The sequence below is a fragment of the Sinohyriopsis cumingii genome, chromosome 12, assembly GCF_028554795.1.
Source record: "Sinohyriopsis cumingii isolate HCF-2022 chromosome 12, ASM2855479v2, whole genome shotgun sequence".
NCBI lineage: Eukaryota > Metazoa > Mollusca > Bivalvia > Unionida > Unionidae > Sinohyriopsis > Sinohyriopsis cumingii.
The window spans coordinates 27081539-27098301 of record NC_142972.1 but is presented as its reverse complement, the minus strand read 5'-3'; the positions used below and the strand labels follow the sequence as shown (position 1 = coordinate 27098301).

The 16763-nt window shown below is 34.8% G+C and overlaps 1 protein-coding gene across 1 annotated transcript in view; it reads right to left on the bottom strand.

The window, feature by feature from the left end:
- Positions 1-942: 942 nt before the first annotated feature.
- LOC149786142 (T-complex protein 1 subunit theta-like) overlaps positions 943-16763 on the bottom strand; it is a 54366-nt gene continuing 38545 nt past the window's right edge. Inside the window, exons 13-16 of the mRNA XM_089976476.1 lie at positions 7852-7944; positions 5692-5763; positions 3563-3682; positions 943-1497 (exon numbers count right to left, since the gene is read on the bottom strand). Coding sequence (XP_089832602.1) covers positions 1432-1497; positions 3563-3682; positions 5692-5763; positions 7852-7944 — 351 coding nt within the window. The 3' untranslated portion in view covers positions 943-1431. The remainder of the gene's footprint in view (positions 1498-3562; positions 3683-5691; positions 5764-7851; positions 7945-16763) is intronic.

Below are 16763 nucleotides of genomic sequence, written 5' to 3'. Positions count from 1 at the left end.
GGCCCACACAGTTGTTGGGGCAATATATTTCTATCAATAATAATAAGTCTGTTTTGTGAATTTGGCCCACAGTTGTTGGGGCAATATATTTCTATCAATAATGTCTGTTTTGTGAATTTGGCCCACACAGTTGTTGGGGCAATATATTTCTATCAATAATAATGTCTGTTTTGTGAATTTGGCCCACACAGTTGTTGGGGCAATATATTTCTATCAATAATAATGTCTGTTTTGTGAATTTGGCCCACACAGTTGTTGGGGCAATATATTTATATCAATAATAATGTCTGTTCATGAATTTGGCCCACATAGTTGTTGGGGCAATATATTTCTATCGATAATAATGTCTGTTCATGAATTTGGCCCACAGTTGGGGCAATATATTTCTATCAATAATAATGTCTGTTTCATGAATTTGGCCCACACAGTTGTTGGGGCAATATATTTCTATCAATAATAATGTCTGTTTCATGAATTTGGCCCACACAGTTGTTGGGGAATATATTTCTATCAATAATAATAAGTCTGTTTCGTGAACTTGGCCCACAGAGTTGTTGGGGCAATATATTTCTATCAATAATAAGTCTGTTTCATGAATTTGGCCCACACAGTTGTTGGGGCAATATATTTCTATCAATAATAATGTCTGTTTTGTGAACTTGGCCCACACAGTTGTTGGGGCAATATATTTCTATCAATAATAAGTCTGTTTCGTGAATTTGGCCCACACAGTTGTTGGGGCAATATATTTCTATCAATAATAAGTCTGTTTCGTGAATTTGGCCCACACAGTTGTTGGGGCAATATATTTCTGTCAATAATAATAAGTCTGTTTCATGAATTTGGCCCACACAGTTGTTGGGGCACTGGAGTATGATGTCACTTTTTATGTGTGTGTGTGAGAGAGAGAGGGTTAAATGGAAAGAAACAAATCATAGAAAATACTAGAGACATCTTGTTTTATTTGTCTTACATCTTTGTCAAGCAAAATTGTTCACAATAAAGTGTAAAGAAGCCTTAAGCTCACATATTTCACAAAAGGAAATTATAAAACTGACATGTACATGGATTAAAAAAAGAAAATGAAGCATGTACAAATATAACTTTACAAAAATTATATCAACTCCAAGACGTAAAGTATTTTTCATAAATATATTAACTGACAACATCTGCTGATATGATGCATTATTAGTTATTCAATTTGCAGAATTGTTTCCTACTGAAGGTCAGAATTGGAGTTCAGAGCTGGTATTTTCACATAAATAATGTAATATAAAAAAACAAAAAATACAAAAGAACCATTGCTAAGTTTTCTGCATGATTTCTTTTTCGACAATGCAGTGAAAAATGGAAATGAATCAGGAATCTTCTTATGGCAAAAGTCCATTGAACACTTTAATGCAACTGGAAAAAGAAGGACATCTACAAGCATTAATCTTCATCCCAGTCCTTGTTTTCCTTAGCCTTTGGTCCTCCAGCTTGTTTGGCCATAATAATCTGGAACAAAACATGAAGATTTTATACTCCCAGCCAGAGTTGCCATGCAATGAATTAACATCGGCCTAGCAGTACTTCTAACAAGAATTAACATCAGCCTGCCACTACTTCTGACAAGAATGATTAACATCAGCCTGCCACTACTTCTGACTAGAATGGTTAACATCTGCCTGGCAGTACATCTGACTAGAATGGTTAACATCTGCCTGGCAGTACATCTGACTACAATAATTAACATTGGTCTGGCAGTATGTCTGACCAGAATAATTAACACTGGCTGGCAGTAAATCTGACTACAATAATTGACATATGCCCAGCAGTACTTCAGAGGAGAATAATTAACAGCAGTCAGGCAGTACTAGAAATCTGTTCATGGAATGTGATGCCTCTCCACACTGCCTGAAGAATTACCCAAATGCAAAACAGATGAACAGATAAGCATATGGACATCAGCTAACACTGCTTATGTTTGCTGTGGGGCTGTAAAAACATTATACACTTTCTCTCAAGCATCTCTATACATAAGCCTTTGATGAATTTCTTGTCACATGGACGTGAATTTACTTTACATTATATGACAACAGTGATGTCCAAAAGGATGAAATTTTCTTAATGCTCTCCATCCAGTGTACAATATAAAAATTTCATCAAAGGCCTTCTTCAACAAACTTATGCAATTAGTGTAATTTCTTGAATCTGATAATAAGAGCCCCAAGTGGGTCTGAGATTACTCAACTGAATGACACATGCCTAATTGCTAAATACAAGAGCAACTGACCAAAAATCTGGGTGAGTAGAATGCTTTGTATAAATTCCAACTGATGCCTTTGATTTGTATATATTACCAAAACAACTGTTTCTAGATTTCTAAATTTTATATACATCTTTACTGACATTTGATGGCACATCAGCATCATTTGTCCGATACTGAAAGGCCTCTTGACTGGTATATTAAGAATTTCTTATAGGTGTTTAGATTTTTAAAAAAATGTTAATTATTTTATTATGGTGTCCATATTTAATCTGCATAAATTTGAGAGGCTTTAAAGTCAGGATGCTTCTTGTCCAATTTGGTAAACAACTGAGGAGTGGTTTTTAATAAGTTTTTGTATCTTCTATTTTTAGTAACAGTGGTCATATTTTATTGCAGATCAGCATCATTTGCGCAAACTTTAATACTCTTTATGCAAGGAGATTTTCGTTAGATTTTATCAAATTCTGCAAAGTGGTTTCTGAAAAGAATTTATTTAAAGATCTTTCTATTTTTAGTAATGGCAGACATATATGATGGTGGACTACATCATTTGTACAAACCTGAAAGGCTTTCATGCCAGGATGCTCTTTGCCAAGTCTGGCTGAAATCTGTCCATTTGTTATTTTCTTTTTTTTAATAATAGTTAAACATATGAACTGTTGCTCAAAAGTGGATGATGGATGACAATGGACACAGAATCATACCATAAATCCACTTGGCCTTATTACCAGGTGAGCTTAACAAAAATGCAAATTAGTATAACTTGTTCATTAAATCACTAAATACCAAGATATCATACATGTCTTCCCTCCAGGACCAGCAAGTCGTTTCCTGCTGGTCAGTCACTTCATTTCCTGACATTACTAGCCATGGCAGAGAAAGAGTGTACAATGAATGAATCAAAGTGGACAGTCAGCAACAGCGAAATTAAGGATGCTGCCAATTAAAGAATTGTATCATGTGGACTGACCATTGTACCAAGATGACTAGCTGAATTCCTCTTTTATTAACTTTCTACATCTCACTGTTTATTAGCATTACCTCTCTGAACTGACTACCTAACGGTCCAGTGCCTCTTGAAATCCTATGAGAACTGCTGACACGTGCAGAATTTGCTGTTGTATGCTTGTTCTCTACACTGCCAGTAATGTCAGAAATCAAACAAAAAAAGTGTGTCGATCCATCCTTCTCTTTACATACTGAAGTGTTATGTAATTTTAAAAAAACAACCACAATCTGGCATATGTACTTTATAGGCATGTATATATGTACAGAAATTAAAACTTGGAATTTAAATTATATATAAATTACCTGGTCCACTTTGAGAACAGTACAGGCAGAAGAGGTAGCAAACTTGAGACCCCAGTATTTGGCAATATATAGATCAAGGATGTTCTTCTCTAGAGCATCCATCACACCACCTCCGGGGGCCTGGATGCAATGACAAAAAGACTTGATAAATATGTCTCACTTGCACTGGAAAGTCATAATTCATTATTTAAAAGCATACTCTGCTTTAAAGTGCTTTAAATTGGTTTTGTTTTTTACATCATTTAAGAAAGATATACTGAGATAGACAAAAAACTGACAAAATCAAAAATAAGGTTTTGTCATGTTTGATACTGTAACATATTTATCAAATGTTAAAGTCAAGGTTTATTAACAAACAATAAATAGATTTTTTCGACCCTGTAAATTGGACTCTTTTTCAGGAAGCAAACCTAGGGTTTTCCACAGGACATTTAAAGTTGCAGTACCAATAATGATACTTTTTTCCCCTTGTATTGCTTTAAAACATCATGAATGTATTGTTTTCTCACCAATATATATGTCATCATTCATAATAAAATAGTATTATTATAAATGAATGAAAAAATTAGGGTGGTTGATAGCAATGATTGTAATTCTATAACTGTAACAATTTTCAATGACATGGCTTTGTCATTCTCTTATTTTGTGTGCAGCTAGAAGGAATCAATGAAGAGATCACTTTCTTTTCTATAGTAATATATTTAATTAGCTCATTTCCATTTTAAGTCAATCAAATTTCAAAGACACTGGACGATAAAAAAATAAATAAAAAAAACCCAGAAAAAATTCCAACTTTCATCTTTAGGCAACACACAAGCAAATTTCTACTAAATCCTAAGTTCCTGACCTTCCTACATTACCCTCATCAGTTTCGTAATAGTTTCTTATTTTAAAAGTAAATGTACTTTTTCTTAATGCGATTATGTTGAACTCTGCAAGTTCAGTGTTCCTTGAGTTGTCATTGCAATACTTCTCTCACAGCTAATGATGTTCCACTGTTTTCTCATTTTTTGGCCCATAGGAATGTCCTATTCCATCATTCATTCCACATTCACTCTTTGGCATTCTATTTTCTTTATCAACAGAATGTATACATGACACAAAAAGAACCCCGGCTTTATGAGAGTATGTATTCCTCCACCATACAAAATAAATTCCTAAATCTTGGCACTCTTTATCTAAACTTGGTATAAGATAGCATGCAAGTATTTAAAACATTGTATAAAGATTTTTAATATGATGGATTAAAACTATACCAAGTAATGCTTATCAAAAAGTGGTATCAAAGCACACAAGCACATATGATCAGTCTTTTTCTATCAAAAAAATCATTAAGCACATATATAACCAATCACCTAATCCTATTAAAATGACCTGAACACTGTTTGATTACTTGCACACAACATCATTCATAATGACTTTGTACAAATGGATCAAATAAAGAAAATTTCGCTGGCAAAAAATGTTGCATACCAAGCTGTAGGAATTTCCATGCATCCAAAGATAAAAATTATGCATACTTTAACACAGATTTCTGTACCCCTGGGAAAACTAAGACCCAGAACAATTCACTTAGTGTCAACTCACTGCTTCATGGCATCAATGTGGTATGAACAATAAGTCATTTGGTGTATCTCTTAACATGTTACTATACACTGTGGAAAAAGTCTATTGGTCCCTTTACATTTTATTCCATTTCTTCTGAACTAAACAATTTTTTTTAAAAAAAGCAACAGATTAATGTACAAAACATACAAATAAAATAGATATGTTGCTATATGTTTTTCTAAAATTGGCAGGTGGGGGAAGGTACAGGGAGAAGGAAATATGAAACTAAGATTAAATAAAATCACATGTATATTCAGAATTTTTTCATGGTAAATGCTTTGGATAATTAGTTTTATTTCATTTCAGCTATCACAGAAATGGTGAAATGTCAGTAAGTATTTCTATTTTGCAACTGGGGTGAAGGAAGGATGCAACAGAAAGATGTAGAAAATTGTAATATTGGTTCCACTGTTGGGGTGGGGGATGAATTGTATAGTGCTGCATCCCTATGAGACAAATGTTACCTGAATTGCATGATACAGTAATTTTACACATGATAATTTCATACAAAGTAGTACTACCTCAACATCCACGCCTGTATTCTTCTTTCCCTCCTGATGAGCAGCATACAACATTGATAGGGTTTCTGTTGACTGGCAAAACAAAAATTACAGATCAATTATTGTGTAAAAAATAGTCCCTACTACGCAACACAGTCCAGAAATGGGAAATTACTAATTCTTAGCATATCCTTTCAGTTGTGAAATTCATATAAATTTAAAATTAAAGGCCAACAAATTTCACGTAAAACCATTATAAATTATTACTATGCTAATGAAGTTCCTTACCTGTCTACCCCAATGGATGTCTATCAGTAGTTTTCCAAATTTCTGTACATAACTTTCGCCATCCATCCATACAGTCAAATCTGGTCTCAGTAACCATTTCAATTCCCCCCCCCCCCAAGTTTTCCAACCAAACTCTTTTCTTACTGCCTAAAAGTGGTCACTCAGGCATAACGATAGCAAAAAATGAAGGGTCTGTTTTCCCAGAAATGCCCTTGTTTATGCAAAGGCATGTAATCTTACATTAACTGACTCAATCTGAGTAACATCAGGCTGGCTGATCATTTTAAGAATTGGAATAACACTACTACATTGCTTTAAAATTCATTGTGGAGATAAAACTTCACATTAGTTCACTATTCTAATAGCCCTCTATTGTTTGGTGGAAGTGGTGGGATATGTGCTGACGATTGTACAAATTTATCAGAAAAGATTAACTGAAAACTAATTTATCCCAAAGATGACCTATTTAGTAATTTCCATCATTGTTTAATAATAGTTTGGGGATCCAGATCATCATTAACTCTTGTTCCTACTATTAAAATATCGTGCCAAACCCCCACTTCTGCATCAAAACACTGCTGCTTACTTCTGCTGGATAAATGGGCTGTAATTGTTGTCAGTAAACCCCCCCCCCCCACAGCTTAAGTATTAGCATAGAATGGAAAAGTCTGCTTCAAGCTAAGAAAAATTAACAGTCACTGTGTATATATAAAATCTTCATTATATATCAATCTATGTTCGAGATGAAAATGTCAACAGGTTATACACTTATTTCTATGAATAGGAAATGATGCCAATTGCCAGATTTAATAATAATAATAATAATAATAATAATAATAATAATATTATCAACAAAAAAATAATAACGGTATCAGATATGTATGGTATTTGTCCTACAAATTTTGAAAAATGAAGCTTTAGTGCAGGTTTATTATAAAAGGACATAAGGCGAGAACTTAATATCCCAAGAAACAATAGTCCCTTGATGAGACTGATGTCATACTAGCCAAAATGAATTTATAGGAATCCATAAGAAGTCTGTTTCTTCCACCTGTTGTATTTCCTTTCTCCGCTGAGTAGAGCAATCAATGAGGTTTTTTAAATAATAAACATTGTTTTAAAATGATTGTCTTGTCTGTTTGAGTTGACATGTTCACAAATGTAGTACATATGTATTAGTCATGTTGTTGTGGCTGTTGTGGGGTTTAACGCCATTTTTCAGCACAAGATAGGCTATACATGGTGGCCAGTATAACTGGTGGAGGAAGAACCCTGGAAAACCCCGGCAAGAACCACCGACCCACGAGAAGCTACTGTCAGGCTTTCTCATGTACCCAAATTAGTTGAGCCTGAGACTCGAACCCTTGCAGACAGGTGAGATGGCCGTGGTACGGAATGGTGAGTGCTCTAGACCACTCCGGACTCTGTATCAGTCATGACATCTGACCTTGAACCTCATGTTATGAATAGGAAATTAGAGAACTTATCTCAGATAGTGTCATGATATCCCCATAAACTAAATTTGGTTAAAATCCACAATAACTATATGTTTAAAATGTTGTATAATTCAAAAGCCCCATTCACCCTCCTTGACATGACCAATGAACTGGCACTAATTGAAGGCAATCTTGAGATAAATCCATAAGCCAGCTTCGATAAAATCCATTTTTGTTTGTGTTATCATGCACATAAGCCAGTACAGGCAAAAAAGCTGAGTCATGACCTTTAACCATGAACTCATTGCCAGACTGCAGACTCTCAAGTCATTTATTTAAAAGCAAGTTAAAAAATGTCCATTTAATGAATTGATTAGAAGTGATTTAGAAGTGATTAGAACTGATTTAGAATTGATCAGAACTTATTTAGAGATAAAAAATTTCATTCAGATATTACCTTAGCTCCTGCATTTTCAGCCAATGTCCTTGGAATAATTTCTAGTGACTCTGCAAATTTCTTGATGGCATACTGTTCCAGCCCTGGAGCAGCCTATACAATAAAAAAGTAATTCACATAATATACCATATAACTAATGGGATATAAGAACAAAAGTAAATAACTTGGGTGAAAACTGAGAAAATGACACAGAATGGTTTTACATATCCAAGGTTCTTGGAACATTATGGCTTGCTGGCAAATTATGCTTCAGGCAAATTTCCAAACACAACATTTTGAAAAATTCTTAACACCAAATGAACCAATCTTGAAGATACTCTATGTTCCATTTGCTAACAAAAGACCATCATTATAAAAGAGTGATGAAGAGGATAAAATAAGTCTTAGAGCTTACACTATCAGGCAAAATGGGTGCAGGCTGCTGAAAAATTAAAACTTTGCCTTCCTCTATACAGAAATAAACACGATTTTTAAAAATGTTCACCAACTGAGACCAGTTTATGGCTTTTGAGTTGCTCTGTAATCCCAGCAGAGCAATGTTGTATTCCAGTCTTGCCATGTTACTTATATTTTATGTTTCCTTCTTCATCATTACACAATCTATACATTTAAAGTAATATGTTTTCTATTCTGCAATATTTTCCAATTACAAATAAATTACTGGATTAAAAATAAAGATCACCTTGAGTTTTATTTTCTAAGTCATGTGAGTTATCTCCAGGATTTTCTTACAGGAATTCCTGCTCTAGCATATATAAAGGGGTATTTTAAATTTTTTATGGTGACAGTTTTACATGAAAACAGTCAACAACGAATAGATCTCTTACCATATACATTTACAAATGTGTGTTAAAGAACTTGAAATGACCATCATCATTGCATTTGTAGTGTTTGCATTTTTACAATGGCACAAGGTAGAAACAGGGGTAACTTCTGTTTTAAAAATGTAGTGCAAACTGTACTACCTATCTGACAAGTGACTTACAATGGTTAAATTCTAAAGCATATACACAGCTCACCTTGTTATAATGTGGTAGGTGGGAACCATAACCACTGATCCCACTATACTGATAACCTACAATAGGTACAGAACCACGATATATATCGAGGCTAGCATAACATACCAAACCACGGTATAGCAAGCACTACAAACTTTTGTTAAGCAGTGGTGTTTTGAAAAGGAAATAAAGGTACAAGACGATGTTTTACATTGCTTTCTTTCAACCCATAATAGTATACACTGGTATGATTTTGCTCATAACGGTCGTACTGCAATACAGAATTGCATTTTAACGAGGTGCATTATAGTGACAGCAGTAGTATTGCATTTTCAAAAGTGATACTAATTAAATTAACTTAGTCCCTCACCCCCAACCCTACCCAAAAACAATACAGAGTAATAAAACTAGATTGACAACTGTTGATTATGCACCTGAACTATTTTTTTACTTGTCAAAATTCAAAATCAAATTTTGAGTAATATGCAGGTCAGGTTTTGTTGCTGAGATTTATTTAGAAAATTGTTCCAATGAACAATCCTTAGTCCATTCAGCCTTTTTTTTAGCCCCCATTTACAACTGAACTGCTACAAAAACAGCACAGGTAAAATGGAAGAGGGCAGTACAAGACCATCACATTAGACTACATAAAATAAATGTCTTCATAACATAGATATTTAAGGACATTCAGACAAAAAAACACCTCCAAAAAAACAACAAAGCTAATGCTATGATGTGTCATCAAATGAAATAACTTCTCAATGCAGACTAGGAGTGTGTGTTGTGTGATTTAGATTTATAACCTAGCTTTAACAAGTTTTCAGTCATATCACTATGATGTCTGCAATGTGAGTTTAAAGTGATGTATAGCACTGGGGCATCATGCTGCAGACATGTAGCATGATGTCCCACCCAGTCACATTATCCTGACACCAAGCTGACCAGTCATAACACAAACCTGTTAAATAATGTTAGGTGGGCACATTAACCCCTGGAGCTTTTTGTCATTTTCGCCTGAAAATCAAGTAGGAAACACATTTTGAAAGCTATTTCTGAATAGACTCGAAAACACCAAATCCCCGGTCATCTTTCAATAACATACTGCCTAGCTGTGTTAGAAACATTGTTTTTCATTGGCTATTTGACTCGTACATGAGCAGAACGGTAAAAGTTGTTGTTGGTATTTTTTGTTGTTGCTAAACAGAGCCATTATTTTTGTATGGAGACCAATCTTTATTGCAAATGCACATCTTATCCTACTTTTTGCAAAGGCTCATCTGTCTGTTTGCAGTTCATACTAGTTTGACTTAGATATAAGACCAAAAAGTCCAAGATCCGGACACAAAATCGGATTCTGACTACGGGCCAATTTTGGGTAGAAAAAAGTCGGGTCCAAAAAATGAGTTTTTTAAATCAATTTTGTAGTGCAACTAGATATTCCAGATTATTTGGTATTATTGTAGAGCTACATCTGTCTACCTTTCTATAATACCACCCACTTTAGTGTATCATGCATGACCATGACGCTACAGAGCTCGGTAGTAGGCTACTACCTCCTGCCCTGTTAAGTCGTCGCTAGGGGTTAATGTGTTAAAAGATTCAGGTCCAATTTAGGGACAATCAGATAATAATAAGAGAGATGCCAATGCCACAGACTTGCATTGAGTAAAATTACGGATTAAAAAAAAAATCGAAATAATTGGAGAAAGATATTTGACACTAATTCCACCCTATGAAAATCCCAAAATAAAACCAAAACATATTACTTACACTATATACATGTACAAATATATTTGCAGTCGTATTTACTGATGTACACAAACTTCACTTGTTCTTATGGCTATTTGTCAAGATAGGATGCCGTGGCAATAAACCGATCTATACGTTCAGTGATTATACCCAATTTTGACCTTGTTTATAGGCAAAAATAATTTCAGTGTGCTTCATGCAACACTTTTCCTTATACATGTATAATAAACTCATCTAAACCAAATTCTTTGAAAGAGCTGTCTCTAATGAGTGTCTGTTTAAAGAATTTACAGTTGCACCAATGTTTTAAAAAAATCTATACATTTGGGCCCGTGTTGTTGCTAGGTTTTTTGATGACCGTCTGACTGTGTGATTTGGATTTTTTAACGTAGCTTTACCAATTTTTCAGTCATATCGATATAATGTCTGCACGTCTAGCACTTGGGCATCATGTCACAGACATAGCATCATGTCCCACCCAGTCATATTATCCTGACACCAGGCCGATCATTCCTAACACCAACCTCAGCAAGGCAGCTGCAAATACCATTTTTTGTAAGTCTTTGGTATAACTTGGCTAGGGTTTAAACCCATGACCTTCCCTTATCCGAGGCAGATGCTCAAACCACTTAGGCCACTAGTGTGGTATGTCCATTTGATACAAAATAAAAAAAAATGTTCATGGTAGCATTACTGGAACATAGGTGACAGTATATGATAAAATACAATTTTTCCATTTTTTTTGTGTTGTGGTAAAATTTTGTTTAGCAGACTTTTCAACATCTGAATGGTTGATGCAAGGAGAGAAAGTAAATATGTATTTACTTTGACAAGTCCACACATCTATTTTAAGAAATATTCTCAATCCACATAGCTTATTTGTAGCCTTCATTAACACATGTACTACAATGGAAACATGGTAGCATTACAAGTGTATGGGTGAAATTATACAATTACTATTTTTCTAGTTTAATTTTGTTTTGTGGTCTTTTTGAGATCTGTACAGCATGAATAATTGATGCATGCAAAGAATGTAAACGAGTATTTGCTTTGTACAACAATTCACCTATATGAGCATCACCCCCACCACAAAGGAATGAGAATTACTCTGATGGTCTTTCAATATTTTTGCACAATGGCGTTTTAAAGAAAATCTAACCAACATTTAGGTTCATCTTTTTGACAAGCATTGTGCATTGCAGCAACGAATGTTGCTTGATTTTCGATGACTGTTCTATGAAGGAGAACATTCATCAATCCACACATAGCTTTTCTGCAGCCCTCATCAACACCTGTACTACTATGGAAACATGGAAGTAATACAGGAGTAAAGAAAAGGGCAAATAATGAATTACTATTTTTCATGAAATGGAGAATTAAGCCTACTTCACTAAGTCTATCAGTAGTTTAATCAAGTCCTGGCCTTAACAGCAGCTGCATACCTGTAGTTAACACTAATAGCTACATACCTGTATTATGTTTTGTTAACACTAATAGCTACATAGCTGTATTATGTTTTGTTGACACTAATAGCTACATAACTGTATTATGTTTTGTTAACACTAATAGCTACATAGCTGTATTATGTTTTGTTAACACTAACAGCTACATAACTGTAGTCTGTGTTGTTAACACTAACAGCTACATAACTGTAGTGTGTTGTTAACACTAATAGCTACATAACTGTAGTCTGTTGTTAATACTAATAGCTACATAACTGTAGTCTGTGTTGTTAACACTAATAACTACATACCTGTAGTCTGTTTTGTTAACACAGCTACATACCTATAGCCTGTTTTGTTAACACTAATAGCTACATACTTGTAGTCTGTTTTGTTAACACTAATAGCTACATACTTGACTGTATAAATCAACTTGAATGAAATGCCCATAGTTACACCAATAATGATAATGATGACTATAAATTCACTTGAATGAAATGCCCATAGTGACACCAATAATGATAATGATGACTATGCAATGACTTGAATGAAATGCCCACAAATTTTTTTTTTTTTTACATAACAGTAATGAGAATCTCTTCATAAAATGAAGACCCAAAACACATGACATTTTCAAGAGGATGCAGGGCCCACTTGGAAATATTTTTCTTTGCACCATGAAATTCGCCAAATTAAAAAATTTGGAGCCATTTTTCAGCCACTGGAGCCATTTTATGCCATGATGCAGGGACTTAAATGACTGGCATCCTTGTAGCGGCATCCTGCATTACTCAATTAAGTTCAGACCACAAAAATCTGTTATCTAAGTAAATAATCCCTAAAACACTAAGAAGTCCCAAGTGATTCTCACACAGTTTGCAATAAACATAAATTAACAACACGTGCAAATGACATCACATCTTTTAGTGGACCTGTTCAATAACAGAGTATATCCTTCGGTCATTCTTTATTTGCACTAATCACATTTAATTGCTTCTCAACACCAACTGATAGCTTGCAATTAGGTGCAATCATGTGCTAATAACATATTATTCATCATCTACCGACACGATCAACTGAATGCCACTGATAGTGAAAAAGGGTATTAAGTGGCTCGAGTTGCTTATATCAATGAAAAATTAAATATTTACTTTATAAAAATTTGTTGCCAGCAACTATTGCCAGTCCGTTAAATGTAGCTCCACTTTCAAAATTCTTTCACATTTGGCAATGAATGTGAAGCCTAGCGGAGGTCCTAGGCTGTTCCAGGAAAACATGCTTGGGATGGGAACAAGGGAAGACATTTTCAAGATAATCAGCCATAAATGCAATTAGAATTTTCCATCATTTCCATATGAACTCTTATGAGTAGCACAAGGACCCTGATAAATTTTACCCACCACCAACCAAAACACTGCCTTCATTCCGTGGGCACCATATATGCTTAAATAAAACAGCCCTGAAGTAACATTTGTATGATAGTACATGAATAAATGTTGCTTTGTATTTCGATGACTATTCTATGAAAAATAATAGTCATCAATCCACATAGCTTTTCTATAGCCCTTGGTAACACCTACATTCCTATGATAGCAATGAAGGAGAAATGGAGCGGGCACACAATGAATAAATTACTTCATACATACATGGATATGGAGACAACTGGAAATATTTCATGAACACAAATGCCTCATGACTGTCTGAAAAGTGACATAATGAAAAACCTAACTAAAGAACATATGGTCTGAAAAGAGCAGTACTATATGCCCTGTCATGGTCTTGATGGGGAGTTAAAATAAATAGCCCAATATTCTATGCCTACCATGGTCTTGATGGGGAGTTAAAATAAGCAGCACAATATTCTATGCCCTACCATGGTCCTGATGGCGAGTTAAAATAAACAGCCCAAAATTATTTGCCTACAATGGTCTTGATGGCGAGTTAAAATAAATAGCCCAATATTATATGCCTACCAAAGTCTTGACAGTTAATTAAAATAAAAAAGCTATAGAGCTGAAACAAAATCTGATGCAACTGAACGGCAAAGTTCTAAATCAAAGAGAGGTAACTACTCTATAAAACTATGGACCAAAATCGTGAAACGATAACTTGATCAAGATCTTTTTTCATCTGAAGCTTTATACGACAGCTTTAAATTCATGAAGTTGTGAGTTATTGAGCAGTGAAACAAAATTTGTCTTCAATGGACAGAACACGAGAGGCATGAATCACACAATGATGTGTTAATATGTCTGCTTTGTTACATGTGAACACCAATGTTGTTAGGAATGTTGGTAATTGAATAACACTTCTACGAACTTAAAAAAAGAAACAAGGGTCAAGAAAAAGAAACAGATGATTTTGCAACATTTTTACATTATGGTGTTTTCATGCAAATCTAACTGAACATTTAAGTTCATTTTTGTGACAAGCCTTGTGCATTGCAGCAACAAATCTTGCTAGGTTTTCGATGACTGTACGTGAAGGTGATGGTGACATAGTTTTATATGAAATGTGAAAATACAGAGAGATGAAGTTTCATAACTCTGTCATCAATAATGCCATAAGAATTTATCATGACATAAAATTAACCAGGTATGGACTCAAGCAATAACAATGCCATAAGAATTTATCATAAAATTAACCAAGTATGGATTCAAGCAATGTTGTTGTTGTTGTTGGGTTTAACGCCATTTTTCAGCACATGATAGGCTATGCATGGCAGCCAGTATTAATGGTGGAGGAAGAACCCTGGAAAACCCTGGGAAGAATCACCAGCCCTCGAGAAGCTACTGGCAAGCTTTCTCACATACCCACATTGGTCGAATGCTAGACTTGAACCCACGCAGACAGAGGTGAGATGGCAGTGATCCGTAACGGAAAGCACTTTAGACCACTCAGCCACTCGGGGCACCAGAATTCAAGCAATAACAATTACATAAGAATTTATCATAAAATTAACTAAGTATGGATTCAAGCAATAACAATGCCATGAGAATTTATCATAACATAAAATTAATCAAGTATGGATTCAAGCAATAACAAAGGCACCAATGGACACAAACTGTACTTTAAACCCAAAGAAATAAGACTGTTTGAGATGCACTGAGGATGTACTTGTTCCATTATTTCTTTTGATATGTCTGTATACAAAGACACCATAATGATGCTGATGACAGTACAATGGTTTGGCTTAACTGACAATAGTGACATTAATAATGATGCTGATGACAGTACAATGACTTGACTGAAATGCCCACTAAATTTATTTTTTACATAATGGTAATGAGTTGTTGTTTCTAGATTTTTAATGTCACTTGAACAATTTGAGTCATATTGTCATGTCTATATTGTTGCAAATTATAGTGAAGTTTAGTACTGGGGCAAGATGCCACAGACATGAATCGTGTCCCACCCAGTCAAATTATCCTGACACCAGGCCAAAAGGCCCAAAACAAAAACCTCTTAATGCTAAGTGTCAATGAAGGCAGCTGTTGGTACCTTTTTCTAAGGCTTTGGTATGACTCGGCCAGGGTTTGAACCCACTACCTCCCACATTTGAGGTAGACACTCATAATAGTAGTGAGAATCTGCATAAAATGAAGGCCCAAATCACATGACTTTTTCATGAGGCTGTTCCAGGAAAACATGCCTGGGTTGGGAACAAGGGAAGATTTTTGCCAAAATAGAGCAATCACTCGTAAATACAATTAGAATTTTCCATTATTTTCATATGAACTCTATGAGTAGCACAAGTACCCTGGTACATATTACCCGCCACCAACCAAAACACTGCCTTCATTCCATGGGCACCATATATGCTTAAATAAAACAGCCCTGAAGTAACATCTGTACGATAGTATATGAATAAATGTTGCTTTGTATTTCGATGACTATTCTATGAAAAATAACAGTCATCAATCCGCATAGCTTTTCTATAGCCCTTGATAACACCTACATTCCTATGATAGCAATGAAGGAGAAATGGAGCGGGCACACAATAAATTACTTCATACACACATGGATATGGAGACAACTGGAAATATTACATGAACACAAATGCCTCATGAAAGTCTGAAAAATGACATAATGAAAAACTAACTAAAGAACATATGGTCTGAAAAGAGCAGTACTATATGCCCTGTCATGGTCTTGATGGGGAGTTAAAATAAACAGCCCAATATTCTATGCCTACCATGATCTTGATGGGGAGTTAAAATAAGCAGCACAATATTCTATGCCCTACCATGGTCTTGATGGGGAGTTAAAATAAATAGACCAATCTTATATGCCCTGCCATGGTCTTGATGGGGAGCTTAAATAAATAGACCAATATTATACGCCTATCAGTCTTGATGGGGAGTGAAAATAAATAGACCAATATTATATGCCCTACCATGGTCTTGATGGAGACTTAAAATTAAGAGCCCAATATTATATGCCTATCATGGGGAGTTAAAATAAATCACACAATATGCGATAGAACAAAACAGCCCTGAAGTAACATTTGTACGATAGTGTATGAATAAATGTTGCTTTGTATTTCGAAGACTATTCTACGAAAAATAATAGTCATCAATCCACATAGCTTTTCTATAGCCCTTGATAACACCTACATTCCTATGATAGCAATGCAGGAGAAATGGAGAGGGCACACAAAAATAATAGTCAACAACCCACATTTTAACATATGGTCTGAAAAGAGCAATACTATATGTTCAAC